The sequence below is a fragment of the Rana temporaria genome, chromosome 5 (genome assembly GCF_905171775.1).
Source record: "Rana temporaria chromosome 5, aRanTem1.1, whole genome shotgun sequence".
NCBI classification, from domain to species: Eukaryota; Metazoa; Chordata; class Amphibia; order Anura; family Ranidae; genus Rana; species Rana temporaria.
The window spans coordinates 370213021-370230717 of NC_053493.1; the positions used below are offsets into that span (position 1 = coordinate 370213021).

The 17697-nt window shown below is 43.8% G+C and overlaps 1 protein-coding gene across 2 annotated transcripts in view; it reads left to right on the forward strand.

The window, feature by feature from the left end:
• FZD6 (frizzled class receptor 6) overlaps nucleotides 1-17697 on the forward strand; it is an 85863-nt gene that overhangs the window by 14594 nt on the left and 53572 nt on the right. For both annotated transcript variants that reach the window (XM_040354819.1, XM_040354820.1), the window contains exon 2: nucleotides 12009-12373. In XM_040354819.1, the coding sequence (XP_040210753.1) occupies nucleotides 12194-12373 (180 nt within the window). In that variant the 5' untranslated portion in view covers nucleotides 12009-12193. The remainder of the gene's footprint in view (nucleotides 1-12008; nucleotides 12374-17697) is intronic.

The following is a 17697-nucleotide window of genomic DNA, read 5'->3' on the forward strand; positions in this document are numbered from 1 at the left end:
CAAGTATAGGTTTATTATAGATATTGAGCAAGTTTTTATGGTCTTGCAGCAGTTTTGGGTGTAGTTTGTGCTGAGGTTGTCATATTTGCATATTAATCATGGTTGTCACTCACTGGGTGCCAAATGATAGACCTGCTAGATGAGTGAATTGGTAAATCTTGTTTATCTGTAAGCCATTGGTGTTAAAAACAAGGGCTGTGTCCTGCATAGCTAACATGGGTCATGGCCCAGGGCAACTAGGAGTGAAGCGCTGTCACCTACATATTCCCATCCAGGGCTCTTTTTTTTCTCTCGGAGAATAGGTGCGGAACTCAAATACGCACCCACTGCAAGACCAACCCTCCCTCGCAGGGGGAGAGCGCACTGCATGATAGGGTGGGTGTCCCCAAATTGCACTAATGGTGGGAAGGCCTTACGAAGGCATTGTAAAATACCATGAGTGCATTATGCTCAGTGTTCAGATGTACACTACATACAGGGGGAGGGTTTTTGAGTGCGCTGCGTACAAGGGGGCGAGAGTCGGGTGTGTGCTGCCTGCAGGGGGCAGGGTTATCTAGTGCATGTTTCACAGGCCAGTTTACCCCAATACTCCCCCTTCCCTAGTACAGAACTAGGGTTGTCCCGATACCACTTTTTTAGGACCGAGTACAAGTACCGATACTTTTTTTCAAGTACTCGCCGATACCGAATACCGATACTTTTTTTTAAATGTGTCCCACATATGCAGCCATGTCCCCCACATATGCAGCCATGTCCCCCACATATGCAGCCATGTCCCCCACATATGCAGCCATGTCCCCCACATATGCAGCCATGTCCCCCACATATGCAGCCATGTCCCCCACATATGCAGCCATGTCCCCCACATATGCAGCCATGTCCCCCCACATATGCAGCCATGTCCCCCCACATATGCAGCCATGTCCCCCACATATGCAGCCATGTCCCCCACATATGCAGCCATGTCTCCCCATACCTAGATGCCGCCGCCGCCTAGTTAATCAGCGTGCGGGGAACATTACAGCTTTCATTTGAATAGCTGTCTGTTCCCCGCCGCGCCGCGTATAGACACTCCCCCTTGCTTGGGATTGGACGGGTGATCTGCACTTTGATAGACAGATCACCCGTCCAATCCCGAGCAAGGGGGAGTGTCTATACGCGGCGCGGCGGGGAACAGACAACTATTCAAATGAAAGCTGTAATGTTCCCCGCACGCTGATTAAATAGGCGGCGGGGGCGTTGCGGTATGCGGCGGGGGGGGTAGTATCGGATCTGGCATCAGGGGCATTTGCGGGAGTACAAGTACTCCCGCAAATGCTTAGTATCCGTCCCGATACCGATACTGGTATCGGTATCGGGACAACCCTATACAGAACCCCCCTCCTTCCAGTACAAAGCTGTCCTTTCTCACCCAAATACCCCCCCCACTTAGAGCATACCAGAGCGGGGCTACTGCTGAAGAGGAGTAGCGACAGCTTAGGCTAGGTTCACATATATGTGGTGCGGAACACTGTATGTGATTCGGATAGGATTCATACCGCATTCCTATTCAAATCAAATGCAATTTTTTGCAGTGCGATTTGAGCCTATTAATTTGCTCAATTTGCACTGCACAAAAAAAGTTTCCTTTTTTTTTTTTTTTGCTACACCAGACACACCCGTGTCATCTGATTCTTGCGATCTGTTTTGGAGTGTCATTTAATTTAATATTGACAGATCGCATTAACCAAGTGCAATTTCAATTCCAATTTCGTTTGGGAAAAGCTCAGGATTCGCTGCGTTTCCTGCACATTCTTAGGTGGATTCAGAAAGAGTTAGGCCGGCGTATCAGTAGATACGCCGACCTAACTCGGAATCTGCACCGTCCTAAGTTTAAGTGTATTCTCAAACTGAGATACACTTAAACCTATCTAAGATACGACAGCCTGCGACGTCGTATCTTAGGGTGCAATATTTAGGCTGGCCGCTAGATGGCGCTTCCATTGAGTTTGGCGTAGAATATGTAAATAACTAGATACGCCTATTCACGAACGTACGTGCGCCCGTCGCAGTAAAGATACGCCGTTTACGTAAGGCATTTTCAGGCGTAAAGTTATTCCATCAAATAGCTGGACTGGTAATGTTAAGTATGGCCGTCGTTCCCGCGTCGAAATTTGAAAATTTTACGTTGTTTGCGTAAGTCGTCTTTGAATGGGGCTGAACGTCATTTACGTTCACGTCGAAACCAATACGTCCTTGCGGCGTACTTTGGAGCAATGCACACTGGGATATGTACACGGACGGCGCATGCCGGTTAATATGCATAAAACACGCCCCCCACAGCCCCCCCCAATTACCTACCTGAGCCCTTCTTTCTCCAGCGATGTCCACGATCCCCTTAGCCATCTCCCGCAGCTGTCAGTCAGCCAATCAGGGGAGCTCTGACTCAGCTTGGGTGCCCCCTGTAAAAAGCTACTGGCTGAAGGTGGCACTCAAAGGAGGGAGGGGCCAGGAGCAGCAAAGAGGGAACCGAGAAGAGGAGGATCTGGGCTGCTCTGTGCAAAACCAGAGGATGGGGGTAGGAGGGGTGGCACAAAATACTTGGCCTAGACAAGCAGGAAATATAAATCACTGGAGACATTCCTGTGTCATAATAAACAGGCCGATACAGTATGAAAAAGGTAAAATATGTCAAATTCAAATGACAAGTGTAAGTTCCTGTGCAGATTCTACAAACCTATAACCTGAGACTTTCCCATATACATCAACTTCAAGAAAAGTCTACAAAATCCGGTGCTTGTTTGATTCTGAAACGCAATGTGTTGCTGTGGGCAGAAAAAACACTTGGAGCAACACGCTTTGTCAGTCTTAACAAAAGGAAAAAACTAGAAAGGAAACCGTTGCCTGAGGCAACTGCTATTTTTTGGTTAAAGTGGAGGTTCACCCAGAAATGTTAATTTTTAACATTAGATTGATGCTCATTTTGTCAAGGGGAATCGGGTAGTTTTTTTAGAAACTAAGCAGTACTTACCGTTTTAGAGAGCGATCTTCTCCGCCGCTTCCGGGTATGGGCTGCGGGACTGGGCGTTCCTATTTGATTGACAGGCTTCCGACGGTCGCATCTATCGCGTCACGATTTTCCGAAAGTAGCCGAACGTCGGTGCGCAGGCGCCGTATTGAGCCGCACCGTCGTTCGGCTTCTTTCGGCTACTCGTGACGCGATGGATGCGACCGTCGGAAGCCTGTCGGAAGACTGTCAATCAAATAGGAACGCCCAGTCCCGAAGACCATACCCGGAAGCGGCGGAGAAGATCGCTCTTTTAAAACGGTAAGTACTGCTTCGTTTTTTTTTTTAAAAACTACCCGATTTCCCTTGACAAAATGAGCATGAATCTAATGTTAAAAAAATTTTTTCGGATGAACTCCCGCTTTTAATAAATCTCTATTGAAGAAGTTTTCTAACATACAGTGAAATCACCACCTTTGCAAAGATATAGTAATCCAAAACGGAAGAGGGGGTAATGCAGAGCAATGTGGCTGAGAGACCCAACATACAGCAGGTATTCAAAAATATTTTTTTTTGACATTAATACAGGGGTTATAAGTAGCAGCTAGCTGCCATAACCTCCGAAATCTTTTGTTTTGTTAGGGGGGCCGGCCAGATAAGTGATCCCGGTGGTGGATTTGCCACGGGATCACTTTTATAGGCAGCGGGAGAGGTGCACCACACGTGAGATATTGCTGCGATCATTAGAGCGAGAGCAATAATTCTAGCACTAGACCATCTCTGTAACTCCAAACAAGTAACCTGTACAAATTCTTAAAGAGCTGCCTATTGAGATTTGCGTCAGCAGCTACAAAAAGCATAGCTGCTGACTTTTAATAAACTAGCACTTGCCTGCCCCCACGATCCAGCGATGCGGCCGCCTGGAGGCTCGCTCCTCTCCCCCACCTCTCCTCAACGCCGTCATAGTAACTTCACAGCTGGGCACGCACTGCACTTGCACGAGTCGCACTCCGCTCTGTTATTGGTCAGCCAATCTTCTGGGAACTGTGTTGTGTCCCAGAAGATTGCTGGCAGGGAGGGCCGCCTAGGGCAAGACGAGGAGTCGCCTAGACAGCCAAAAAGAGGAAGGAAGTGGGACAGGAAGTCCCACTAACAATAAGGTACAAAGAGGGACATTTTAGGTATCGACATACTTGGCGTAACATTTTTAACATTATACAAAAAAATTGGGCTAACTTTTACTGTTTTTTTTTTTTTTTTTTGTTTTTTTTTTTTCTTATTTTTTTTTTTATCTTATTTGAAAGACTCTCTGCTAAAAAAAAAACAATATACAATGTTTGGGGATTCAAAGTAATTTTCTAGCAAACAATACTGATTTTTACTTGTAAACAACAAATGTCAGAAAAAGGCCTGGTCTTACGGTGTACCCTGCAGAGAGCAACTCAACGTTCTTGTAGTATTAAGAGAGAAGTATGGCCAAAACTCTTTTTGGTCATACTTCTGTGGGTCACAGGACTACTCTTACTTTTGGACTCCTGTGACCCAGAGTCCCGCTATCAGCTGATGTCAAAGAGCTGCTCCAGGCTCTGGAAGGATCTCAACCATATTGTTGGGCTCCACCCAGCTGCCCGATTGACAGCTTGCGCCCGCCCCCTCCACAGCCTGGCGCTCCAGTGAGGGCTGGAAGGGCAGAGCGGAAACAGCAACTAACCGTCACTGCTCTCCACAGACTGAGAACTGAGGGATCAGTGGTCATGTAATAATCCAGTTTTCAGTCTTAGGCCAGCCATACACTATTCGAATCTTGGCCGGTTCCTGCTGATTTGAACCATTAATGCACAGGCTGAATGTAACAAGTTGATCTGGCCATCGGCGACCTGTCGGGAGCCACACCTAGTCGCTCAGAGCCGCAGCAGGAATCTTTGTAGCCTTGGGCATGGAGGTAGATTAGGGTGACACAGCATGTGTCGAGCATATCTCATAAACCAGATATCTCATAGAAGTGAGGTAAGGTAGGCAGAGCTGGTGCTCCAGAATTGCACAGGTAGCACAGAAAAGTCGGTAAGATGAAAGAAAAGAAGCGCCGATGGGGTGGGAATTGGAGAGCGGTCTATACGTGGGAGAAAAGGCTTTGGAGAGTAACTGGAGGTAGGTCCTGTTTTCTTGCAGTCCCTTTGGTAAGGGACTGCAAAATCATTAGGTAATATTCGATCCAAGGGGTCCAAATCTGTTCAAATGTGTGCATTAAATAAGTGGGGCTTGTGCCCCTTTTTTTTTTATTATTCAATAGAATCCATGACAAACTTTTTTTTTTTTTTTTTTTTTTTACCCCCAAGGCCTGGATGATGGTGGACCACCATGCCTTGACAAGAACCTTTTTAGTCACAGTGAAAAGGAATGTGAAGTGAAATAGTGAGTGCGCTAATGTGCGGGTTTCAGGTTCAAAAGTTCCTTTTTTTTTTTTTTTTTTGGGGGGATAGCTGTACACAGGCCTGTGTAAACCAATTGTTATTTATTGGTGTAAGGCAGGGGTCTCCAAACTTTCTAAACAATGGGTCCATTTACTGCTCTTCAGACTTTAGGATGGCCAGTGGGAGTAGAAAATGCCCCACCAGCGTCAGCGGGGGTAAAAAGATTACATAGTGCCTGTAGTCAGTAAAAGTGCCCCCATGGTGTTAATGGGGGTGGGGGGGATAGTGCCCTATTTGTGGTGTCGGTGGAAGAAAAAGATGTCTTATTGTTGGTAAGAGGAATAGTTGCCCCACTGTTGGTGTCAGTGGAAGGAATGGTGCCTCTTTGTTGGTGTCAGTGGAAGGAATGGTGCCTCTTTGGTGTCAGTGGAAGGAATAAGGCCAAAGGCCAGATAAAGGCAAGAAAGGGGTCGCGGTTTGGAAACCACTGGTCAGTTTTTCTCAACCTTTTTCCAGTCAAGACACCCTTTGTGCAAAATTTTAATCTCTAAGCACCCTAGAGTAAAAAAATGAGACTGAAATCGTTTTACATAATGTAGCTGCCTCTACACACGCATGACACTTTAACATTAGATGTGATTTCTTTACAAAGCAGTATACTTTTGCACTCTAGTACTAACTAGTATTCTTGCATTTCATTCCCTTGTTCAGCCAACTTGACCCCAATGCTGACAGAGAGGGAAAGGGGAGGAGCAAATGAAGACGTCCTCAGGCACCCAACGTCCTCCTTATTAACCCATGATGACATTGGTTGTTGGAAAGCCAGCCACTGGCCCGCACGGTGCTAAAGGTTGTAATACTGCACAATAAAAACCTGAGCCTTTGTATAACAAAAAAAGGCAGGGATGACCCACCCTCCAGCTTGTTGACCTTTTTTTCTGGCATTTTGCCAAGGCACCCCTGAGGAACCCAGAAGGCACCCCAGGGTGGTCTGGTCTAAGGCAATGGCTATTTTTAGGGCATGGACAGGATAGCTGATAGGATAGCAGGCTAAACGAAGTAAAATAATACTTTCCTTTTTCCACGTGTCGCTCCCTCACTGGCTGGATGAGCGAGATGTCACTGGCTTACTGGCGGCATTTCTGTTAGCGAGGAAGCAGCGCCTCACTCATGTGAACAGCGAGGGAGCGATACATGAAAGTCAGTGAGCTTTTTCTCCACAGTTTTCTCTACCAGCAACTGGATTGTGTGTAACATCAAGTCTTGAAGTTTAGAGTGAACTGGCTGCATTTTATGAGACGGTCACACTAAAGTGTTAATTTTTGCTGCTACTTGGTTATTTTTAGGAAGCTTAGCAGATGTTTATCATGGTTCCTGGGGCTATTTTGGATTTTTCTTTTACCTGTGTGTGTATAATTAACAATCTAAAACTTTGCATATTAAAAAAACAGTGATAAGGTATAATTAGTACAGCAGGAATGGAGGGTGTACACCCACACCTCACCCCTGGGGGCCATAACTTCCCTGATGTTTGTAGACATCTATTACCAATGCTGCTACAATGGAGGCCGTGGTCTCCTCCACCGTGCATGCTGGGAATAATACATCATGGCCTGCTAATGATGAAGCCTCCTGAGTCATTTTCCTTCAAATTAAAGTTTATATATTGCCTCGAGGAACCTATCTGACATTCATTAACTAATTAATTTTCTTAACCCTAGCCAACATTTTTTTTTTCTCCTTTTACATATGATTTGAGAAGAGTAAGTGCTTTTCCCAACATTTTATTGCTGCCAATGACTCCAGTGGAGAGTTTTTACCTCACTTTCTGTCTTTTAGACAGGAGGGGAGTGGTATGAGCAGACCCATCCAGTATCCTTACAAGAGTTCAAACTAGTGATGCACCGAAATAAAAATTCTGGACCTAAACCAAAAATTCATGATGCACTTGTCCGAAAACCCAAATGGACAGTTTAAAAAAACAAGAAAAGCTCAAGAAAAAATGCATCCCTTTAAAAATACTTATCTAAATGGATGCTGCCTCTACACTGAGAACTGAGCCATCGAACAACACCAGTGGCTTGGTTCTCTCACCTCCCCGAGCAGAGAGCTGCTGATTTTTTTAATATATATATATCCGCCCTGGTCAGAACAGAAACCGATGTCACGTAGGTCACTTCCATGTCTGTTCCATTCCCCTCCCCTCATTCTTGTGGTGGAAAAAGGGACCCATTCCTGGTTTCCAGTGCTGTGTTTCCACAGCCAATTCTCCCCATTGCGGATCGATGACACTGCCATTTAGGAACAGCCTGTTACTTTTTGTTGAGACTGGTCCTGCAGCCTTCTAGGATGTGTGACATGTTCTAGGAAGCTGCAGTTGGGGAGGAGGACAAGACAAGTGACATCCTTCTCACCTAATCAAGGTCTGAGGAAGTGGGAGCGAGTACAGACCAAATAGACACTCATCCCCAGTCCCCCCAAAAAAATACCCCCTCAAATTTACAGGCTGGCAAGTTTGAGGCTACATTCACACCTAAGGCCCCGTACACACGACCAAACATGTATGCTGAAACTGGTCCGCGGGCCAGTTTCAGCATACATGTTCAGTCGTGTGTAGGCGCGAGCGGGCCGAATTCCAGCAAACATTTGCCCGCCGGGCCTTTTTTTCCAGCGGGCAAATATTCCTGGACGTGTTTTAAAACCGTCCGCTGGAATCCTGCCCGCTCGGACATGTACGGTCGTCAGTACAGACCTACCGTACATGTCCGAGCGCCCGCCGTCCCTCGCATGCGTCGAATGACTTTGACGCATGCGTGGAAGCCTTTAAATGACAGGCCCGCCCACGTCGCCGCAACGACGCGGACACGCCCCGCGTAGTGTTTACGCGCGGACTTCTGTACGATGGTTAGTACAACCATCGTACAGAAGCCCTCTGACAGGCATGTACGGTGAAAACGGTCCGACGGACCGGTTTCACCGTACATGTTTGCTCGTGAGTACCCGGCCTTAGCGTTTTCAGCCCGTAAAATGCTCCTCTCAATACCAAAACGCCCAACAAGCAAAATCCCATTAATTTTAAATGGCCCCGGTTCTCATCTGAGTGTTCTGTTGCCTAAAGCAAAACGTCTGAAGCTCACAAAAGTACATGAGCTTCTTTTTAGGCAGATTACAGGCGGTTTTCTGCTTTTTACATATAACTGTACAAAATCACGCGACTTTCTGCCTAAAAAACTATACGCTCAGGTGTGAATGCCGCCCGAAGGGATGGTTCACCTTTACCACAAAACTGCCTATGCCGATAAGGGGCATCTGTAGATAAAAACAAACCGTGCGGCTCCGACTAGTAAACAATGCCCTTTGTATAGTTGTAGGCCTTTTACTTCATGAAGCCTGACTGGAATACTCCCAGGAAGTTGTTAGGATATTGCTAAGTGAGGCCTAGTCATTACTGTTCACCTACACCACCATCAGGGGAGAGAGAGAGAGAGACTATGAGGAGGTTTGAATCAGAGAAAAAGCTCACTCCTGTGATGGAGGAGGTGAGCAGTGATGACTAGGCCTCACTTAGTAACGTCCTGGGAGTATTTATATACTCCCAGGGGTATTGTCCCATTTTATATGGACATTTTGTTAGTCTATTTTTTAACCGTGATTAAATGGCCTGCGATGTATGCCTACAGACGGCTAGATTTAAGCAAATATACATTTACATTCAGGTTAGTTAAAGTAGTGCTCATTCTTTAAAATAATAGCAAGGGTATTTATTATTCATAGTCAGAGTTGCACAGTTTGTTTTAATCTACAAACATACCTTACCTGCATAGGCAGTTTTTTTTAATAAAGGTGAACTATAATTTTAAAGAATGAGCAATACTTTAACTAACCTGTAAATGTATATCTGCTTAACTCTAGCCATCTGTAGGTATACATCGCAGTCCATCTAATCGTGGTTAAAAAATGGACTAACAAAATGTCCATATAAAAGGGGCACAAACATGCAGGTTCACGTCAGTCTGGATCATGCACACATTGCCATCGAGATTTCAAACCCCACGATAAAATCGAATACTTCTACTCATTGAGGACTTTTGTTCTACCAGCATATTTTCTCCATCTCGCCATTTACAGAGATTTCTAAAACTGACAGAGGGACGCCTTTTCGTTTGCCCCTCAGGCAGTGGGAGGATTATGCACCCCGTTGTTGTGACAGTTTAATGAAAAGGCAGTCATTTTCTTCACTTTTTCAGCATTATCTGCTGTTGGTTAATCCTCTGTGGATTTTGATGGTGATATTGTTTATCAGAAATTTAAAATTTTGTGTTGTAGGTGTAACATGTGCGTGAAAATGATTTTTTGACATGAATTCCATATTCTTGTATGCTTCTTTCAGCTTTCTGTGTGAAGTCTGCCGTTGCTGATCTACCCTTCTTAAAATTCCATTGGTCATGCTATCTCGCTGATCTTCTGATTTTAGTACTTTTGAGTTTTGCTTTTTGGAGAGCTCAGCAGGGAGTGTTACAGACCCCCGCAGAGAGACCATTGCTTCTTCCTTCTTGAGAGAGCAGGGGTCCCACTCTGCAGCATGCTGGCAGGGGTCGGACTTTTCTATTCTGGCTGTAGTTGTGCTATAAAGAAAATGAATTGAATGACTTTGAATTAGGGATCGACTGATATAGTTTTTTTTCCTTGCCGATTGCTGATATTCTTTCTGTACATAATTTTTTTTATCACTGTTATTGCTGTCACAATAAATGTAAATATCCCTTGTGACAGAAATAGGCAGCGACAGGTACCCTTTATGGAGGGATCGGGGGTCTATAATTCCCAAACCCCTCCTCTGCACTTGAAAGTATTGAAAATGTCAAGATCTGCGTTTTTCGAATACTTTCTATTTTTTTTTAAAACTGTGCCAGTAATCCAGGAAGTAATGTCGTCACATCGCTTCTGGGTTACTAGCTCTGAACAAAGCATTGGCTTTGTTCGGGTCTTCGGCCAGCCGGCAGACTTGTCGGCTGGTTGCTCGGGCCTCCTGGTGTGAGAGGAGAGCCCAGACGAGCTGGAGAAGGCGATAGAAGGGTGGGTTGTCCCCTTCCGCTGCTTGTAGTGGCTGCTGAGCCTCATCGGTTGTTAATACAATAAAGCCGACTATCTGCTCTAAAGAACGGTACCTGCAGCTGCATGCATCACCCCAGGAAAACCCCTTAAAGCAATATCAGTCTAGTTTGACCGATATCGATTTTTCGGAAAATGCCGATATCGGCCCACAATAATCTGCCTTACTGATAATCGGCCAATTTTTGCTAGCCGTTTTAAATATTAACTCTAAGCAGATATAAAGTACACAATTTAGTACATCAAATGTATATGTACCGTATTTATCGGCGTATAACACGCACCCTAACTTTAAGAGGGAAGTTTCAGGAAAAAACTTTCCACAGCCCCCTGCGTATAAAACGCAGGCACAGTTTACCCTCTATTTTCAGGGTAAAAAATTGAGCGTTCTACGCCAATAAATACAGTAAATGCAAACGGTACCGAAATGTGACCTGGTATTGGCCTCTTGCAGAACCTGTACAGCAGAGCTGGAGTGTTAGAGGAAGCTTCTCAAGGAGCCAATTGGTTGATGTGCTAACAAGAAGCATGCTTATAGAAGGAGAAAGCAGAGTAACGGAGAGATAAGCTTATCACTGCTTCTTCTTTCATTGTCCGGTTACGGGCTAGGGGTTGGTCCAGGATGACTTGGGGTTCTATGATGCTGGCCATCAGACTGGGCACATCTTATGGCAGAAAAAATGTACTGCTGCAGAAATCTTTGGATTGAAAGTGAATATTTCAGCAAAAGGTTGTTGTGTTTATTAATGGGCTATTTTGATCTTAATTTGCCTGAAACTACAAGTCCCAGGTTGCCTACCCCTGCAGTGGATGGATCCTCCATGATGTGTTAATCTATGTCTTGGTAGGCTCCTATAATGTGGCGTCTGGTTATCCGGTAAGGGCACATCTTTTATTATCATGGTGGAAGGTGCACTTTGGGTGTTTTGTCATCTATTATCCTCTGAGATACGGCTTCAAGGATTTCTTCATTTGTTTTGGACACTTTATGGACTGATCACCATTATTTATTCATTTTATATATTTCTCACAATTTTTAATAGCGCTGCAATTTTTTATTGTTTTTTTCATTAGATTAGCATGGTAGCCAGTCTCCTAGCATTAAAAAAAAAAAAAAAAAAGAAAGGTTAGCAATAGTAACTGCCCCCCCCCCCCCCCCCCATTTTATTTGGTTAAAGGAAGTCCATACCAAATGTAGAAAAGTACCAATTGTCTAATCTCTTCCTACCCGGCTGCATACCCTGGTAGTAATCTTCCTCTGCTTCTGTTTTCTGTCTGTACACCACTACCTGGAAATCACATGGGTCAAATGTAACTTGTGTTTATCGGTTATCCCGGATACTTGAAAATGTTACTTGATGCAAAGTTACACTTATGTTTCCTGTTTGTAAGAGTCCCTATTATGTCAAAATTACACATCTTTGTTATAAGGGCCTTGAATGTGTTTATTATCATACTTGCCATTTAGCTGATGTGCTTTGTGTGTTTTTTCCGAACAGGATGCCCATGGAAAATAATTCCTGTATAATTCCACTGCCTGGTATTGAATTGCCGCCTGGGAATGCTGGATGTCGAAGTAAATGGTCGTTTCTCCGCTCCTAACTCTATTCCATTCACAATACCAATGAAGCCGTAACCAGCCCAGACTTCACCTTATACAATATCTGCAGACGTCGGTGCAAAGATGTGGCGTTGTGGGATCTTTATTTTAAGCACTTTACTGCTGCCTGTTGTATGTGGGCACAGTGCATTCACCTGTGAACCAATCGCAGTGCCCAGATGTATTGGAATGAGCTACAATATGACCTTTTTCCCAAACTTTCTGGGCCACTATGACCAAAGGATCGCCGCTGCTCAAATGGAGGTAAGCAGAACTTTTCACCAATAACTTCAATCGATTTTCCTTTTATAGTGGATAATCCTGAAATCCTTACTGTGTATAAAAACCTTAACAATAAGACCCCTTTCACACAGGTAATCAATCCATTTAGGTCCACCTGTCAGTTTTTCATTTGGAACTGATAGGAAGGTCCATGCGTTCTTATGGACATACACCCACACACACACCCACCTTTACTCCAAGTTCAATCAGGTCCGCTAAAATAAAAACAGAACAGGATCCTACTCTTCAATTTAGGTGGATCGGATTGAAGGGTAGTTGACTGTAAACAGAGGTAAAAAGTGAAGAGTGCTTCCGCGCCACCAAAAAGTGTAAGATGAGAATAAACAATTGTGTTAATGCTGCTTAATCTGAATGGGTAAATGAATATATACCTGAAGTGAATGTGATGAAAAGTGATCAGCACATATAATTGAATAAATCAATGATAAAATAAGAAATCCAAAACGATCATTGACTAATGGTAAAATACCAAAAACAATGTGCGATGTGCAAAAGCAATGTGCAATAATCAAATATGATAAATAATGAGCATTATAAAGTCCCAAAACTGATGATAAATATCCTTGTGTCAAACAAGTGTATCTTCCAAAGTCTTCTTACGTAGCTCTTCTAAGTGATGTGCTCACAGAGTGCTTGCCTTATAGCAGATGTATAAAGGCTTGTATGGATATAATGCTGTTCCAAATGTGTCCAGGAATAGTTCCTCCGCATTGGTCTCCAACTACTGTCTATCACTGTGGGTATAGGTGGTTTCTCAGGGTCTCCCCTCGATGTTACCCAAAGTATAAAGCAGAAAAACATCCCATGGTGAAGTATGCCATTAAGGTTTATTGGGTAAAAGCATTAGAAACTTACATGAGAAAGTGCAAAAAACTGTACAAACAACGATACAGCATTCGGTCTTCTAGCATTTCCTGGTGCATCAGGCCCTTACTAGTTACACCACATCACGTGGCTTCATCAGAGGTGTCTGATTGATTGGCCAGGGATCCTTTCATTTATATCCGAAAACCGGAAATAACCCGGCGGCCATCTTGCCAGAGTTAGTGTCTCCGTCTAAGGCGGTGGCCATTTTGTTGGTGGGTATCCGCATAGTGAACTACTGCCTGTGATCTCGATTCAACACCCCTGACGATCTCCAATGCAGGGTTTGCAGATTCTTTCATATAACAAGTGGAGAGACTTTATCTGCTCACTCAGCTGTCAAAAGTAAATACCCCCCCCCCCCCAGTCTGCCAAGTTTTTATCAGGAAATGTTGTTACTAATGCTTCCTTCTTAGATCAAAGGGATAAACTTCTGTGTGTGTACAGAAAAAATCCAGGCAGTCTGCCAAGTTTTTAACATGAAACATTGTAACAAACTTTCTTCTTCCATAAAACTTCTGTGTGTAAATGCAGGAAGTTTAATAACTTAAAGTCCAAATCTTTTTCTGACACTTGTTTCTTGAGTTAAAATCCAATATTTTTTGCTAGAAAATTACTTGGAACCCCCAAACATTTTATAGAGACCCTAGGGAATAAAATGGCAATTGCTACAATATTTTGTGTCGCACTATTTGCCTAGCAGTCTTTCAAATGCAATTTTTTGGGGAAAAAATACACTTCAATGAAAAAAAAAAAAAAAACAAACGGTAAAGTTAGCCCAATTTTTTTTTATTTTTATTTTTTTTATGTGAAATATAATGTTACGGTGCAAGAATCGTGCTCTATCTTCCAAGCAAAAAAATTGTGATTCTCATTTTAGCCAGAATCGTGCAGCTCTAGTTGTCACCATACCGGCAATGGAGAAGAAATCCAATGAGGACACTAGTTCTGGTGACAACCAGGGATTCCCTGACTTTTGGCTATGGGACAGGAAGTGAGGAGAGATATCCTCAATAGGATACATACAAAAAAAAAAAAAAACACACACACACCTGACTGGTTATAATTGAAGGAAAAATGTAGTTCTACTTTAGTTAAAAATAGTAATTTTTAATACCTATAGTGTCTTAATAGTCCACGTATAACTCCTAAGTGACAAGACCGATCATGCTAAACATAATCAAAAAAGTGAAAAAATAAATAACAAAGTGTCCATGTATTAATAAACAAAAAAATCTATATACCAAACAGTAGATGCTCAGTGCACGCTCTGATTCACCCTAAAGTGCAAATATTCCTTCAATATGCTAGTGCTCTCCATTTGGTAAACACTCACAAAACAAATAAAGCACTTGAGTTGTACTGGCTATCAAGGCATACGATCCAAAATCTTGCTTGTGGAGATGGCCGCGGGATGACGTCAGCAGTTGGGCTCCGTCCCCTATACGCGTTGCGTCTGAATTGTGTCTTTTTCAGTAGGGTTTTTTATTTTTATATATATATATATATATATAAAAAAAATCTGTATAAGTGTAGTGAAAACACTTTTTGGTGGCAGCAACAACGTGGTTTATTTTAGCACTTTTCAGAATTTTTTTTTTTAATACCTGCCTTAAAGCGGAAGTAAATCATAATGGGCTACTATGCATGACACTTACCTGCAGGAGAAGCCCGCAATGACCCCGTCTTCCTCCATGGCAGCGAGCGTCCATGTCACTCATGCGCAAGAGCCGCCTTTCACGGCATGACCCAGGCTTGAAGTGGCACAGTGTGCCCTTTCAAGACGGCGCATGCGCCATTGAAGTCGTCGCTCTGGGAAATTGCAAATATCTCCATAATCTAGGCTTATCTGTAGGTGTAAGTTGTCCCTGGGGGTTTACTTCCTGGGGGTTCAGCTGTTAGTATCCCTCAATGTTTTGGAATACAATTGACTGACTGACCTACTGATCAGCCTTTATTAAATGGATTGTTGGTTGTATTGTATATTTTTGTGAATTAGGTTTATAAACTGATGCCTTGTGTCATGGTGTTTTTTTTTTTTTTTGTAGTTAATTACACCTATAAATATATTTGATTTTTTTCATAAAAACATTTAATACAGATTATGTATACAAAGCAGTTTGTACAGCATGCTTGGCTTTCCAATAAGAAAATCCAGCAGTGCCAATATGTTCTTAGGCACACAGTCTAGCCTGATTAATTCAGACGTGTAATTGTAACCAAAAATAACTAGCAGAGGTTCTAACCCATCACCACTGAAAACAAAACGAAATAAGTCAATGTAATTTTCAACTTTAGATAACCATTTGCTCTGTTAGGAATGAAAAGGATGTATCACTCATGTGAGTCATTCTGTAGTGCGTGTGTGTTCTATCGTAAATCTAAGCGATGGAAAATGCAACCTTTTCCTGGCCTGTGATGTAATCATTTGTAATATACTAATCTGAAAGGATTACCACTAAGCAACAAAAAGGCTTGCAGGGTGAGAAGTCAAGGTTTGGTTTACTTTTTATTACTGAAAATAAAAATGTATTTTAAAATGAATGCAATTTTAAAGGGTATGTAAAGGTAAATTTTTTTTTATAAATAACAAACATTTTATACTTACCTCCACTGTGCAGCTCGTTTTGCACAGAGTGGCCCCCGAACCTGGTGTTCTGGGGTCCCTCGGCGGCTGTCTCGGCTCCCCCCCCCCTTCATGCATGCGAGCGAGCATTGTGGAAAGCTCTTGCGGGCACGCTCCCGTGATACAGTGGCGGCCATAGCCATTGACTGTATCACTCGGCCCGGCCCCCCGGCGCGCTACGTCATTGGATTTGATTGACAGCAGCGCCAGCCAATGGCTGCGCTGCTTTCAATCCATCAAGTGTAGCGAATCAACGGCCAGGCTGAGAACCGAGGAGGATGACGGAGGCGAGCACGGGAGTTTCAATGGGTCAGGTAAGTAAAACAGGGGCTCCGAGGGGGGAGGCGGTACTGTCGGATGTTTTTTCACCTTAATACATAGGATGCATTAAGGTGAAAAAACATTTACCTTTACAACCCCTTTAATGCATCCTATGCATTAAGGTAAAAAAACATCAGGTACCGGGCCCCCCAGCCTCCAGTTCCAGTGTCGAATGTGCTTGATGTTTCCCCAGGGTTCTTAGCTTTTTATTGGATAGACTGATAGCAACACAGCAATTGGCTCCCACTGCTGTCAATCAAATCCAATGACACAGGCATCGAGTCCTGCACTTGGCGGCTATGGACACCAAATGCAGGACGCGGGAGCGCGCCCGCAAGGTAACCCCCTTGGGAGACCGCTTCCCAGAGGGGGTTATCTGAAGCAGCGTTCGGGGCCACTCTGTGCAAAACGAGCAGCACAGTGGAGGTAAGTATGACATGTTTGTTGTTTAAAAAAAAAAAAAAAAACTTTTTATATCACTTTAAAGTGGAGGTTCACCCAAAAAAAATGTTTTAACATTACATTCAGCCGCATTTCATACTTACCGTATTTTCACCGCCGCTTCCGGGTATGTCTTCTGCGGGACTGGGCGTTCCTATCTGATTGGCAGGCTTCCGACCGTCGCATACTGCGCGTCACGAGTTGCCGAACGTCGGTGCGCAGGCGCCGCATAGAGCCGCACCGACGTTCGGCTTCTTTCGGCAACTCGTGAAGCGAGTATGCGACGGTCAGAAGCCTGTCAATCAGATAGGAACGCCCAGTCCAGAAGACATACCCGGAAGCGGCGGTGAAAATACGGTATGTACGGGGAAAAAAAACAAAAAACAGCCGATTGTCATTAGGACAACTCGGCTGAATGTAATGTTAAAAATTTTTTTTTGGGTGAACCTCCGCTTTAAGCTTTGACAATAAAAAAAACTGAAAGCTTATTGTTTCTGTACAGAGCTGCACCAGATTTTGCACTCTTCAGTTTTAGTAAATCGACCCCATAACATCCAATCGCGATATTCTTCCACTTGACCTGATCACAGCAATTGCGTCTGCTTGCTGGGTATTACTGTATATGGCTCCTTTTGCTCTTTTCATTGTGTTGGATGGGTCTATCTGGCGTGTAGCCTGACTCCAAACACAGCTTATGCTCAGAATGTGTGACAATGGGTTTGAAATACTGTAGTGTCGGTTTGTCCTGAAGCTTTTGATTTTTCCATTTCTCTGAGAGTTGCATCATCCTGTAAACCAAGATTTAACACCCTCTCACAGTCACAACTCTCCCGTCCATCATAAACCAAACCCTCTTTATGGCACGGGGTCAGATCAGTGCTGGAAATAGGATTGTGTGTGTTGTGCCGCACTGACCGATCTGTATCCTGTTTTTTATTTGGTGTACACAGCTGGTGCTCAGGACTGACAGCTGGTCTACTCATGAGATTGGAAAGACTTTAGCAGGTTTTTCCTTTTAAGAATCCTGTCATGA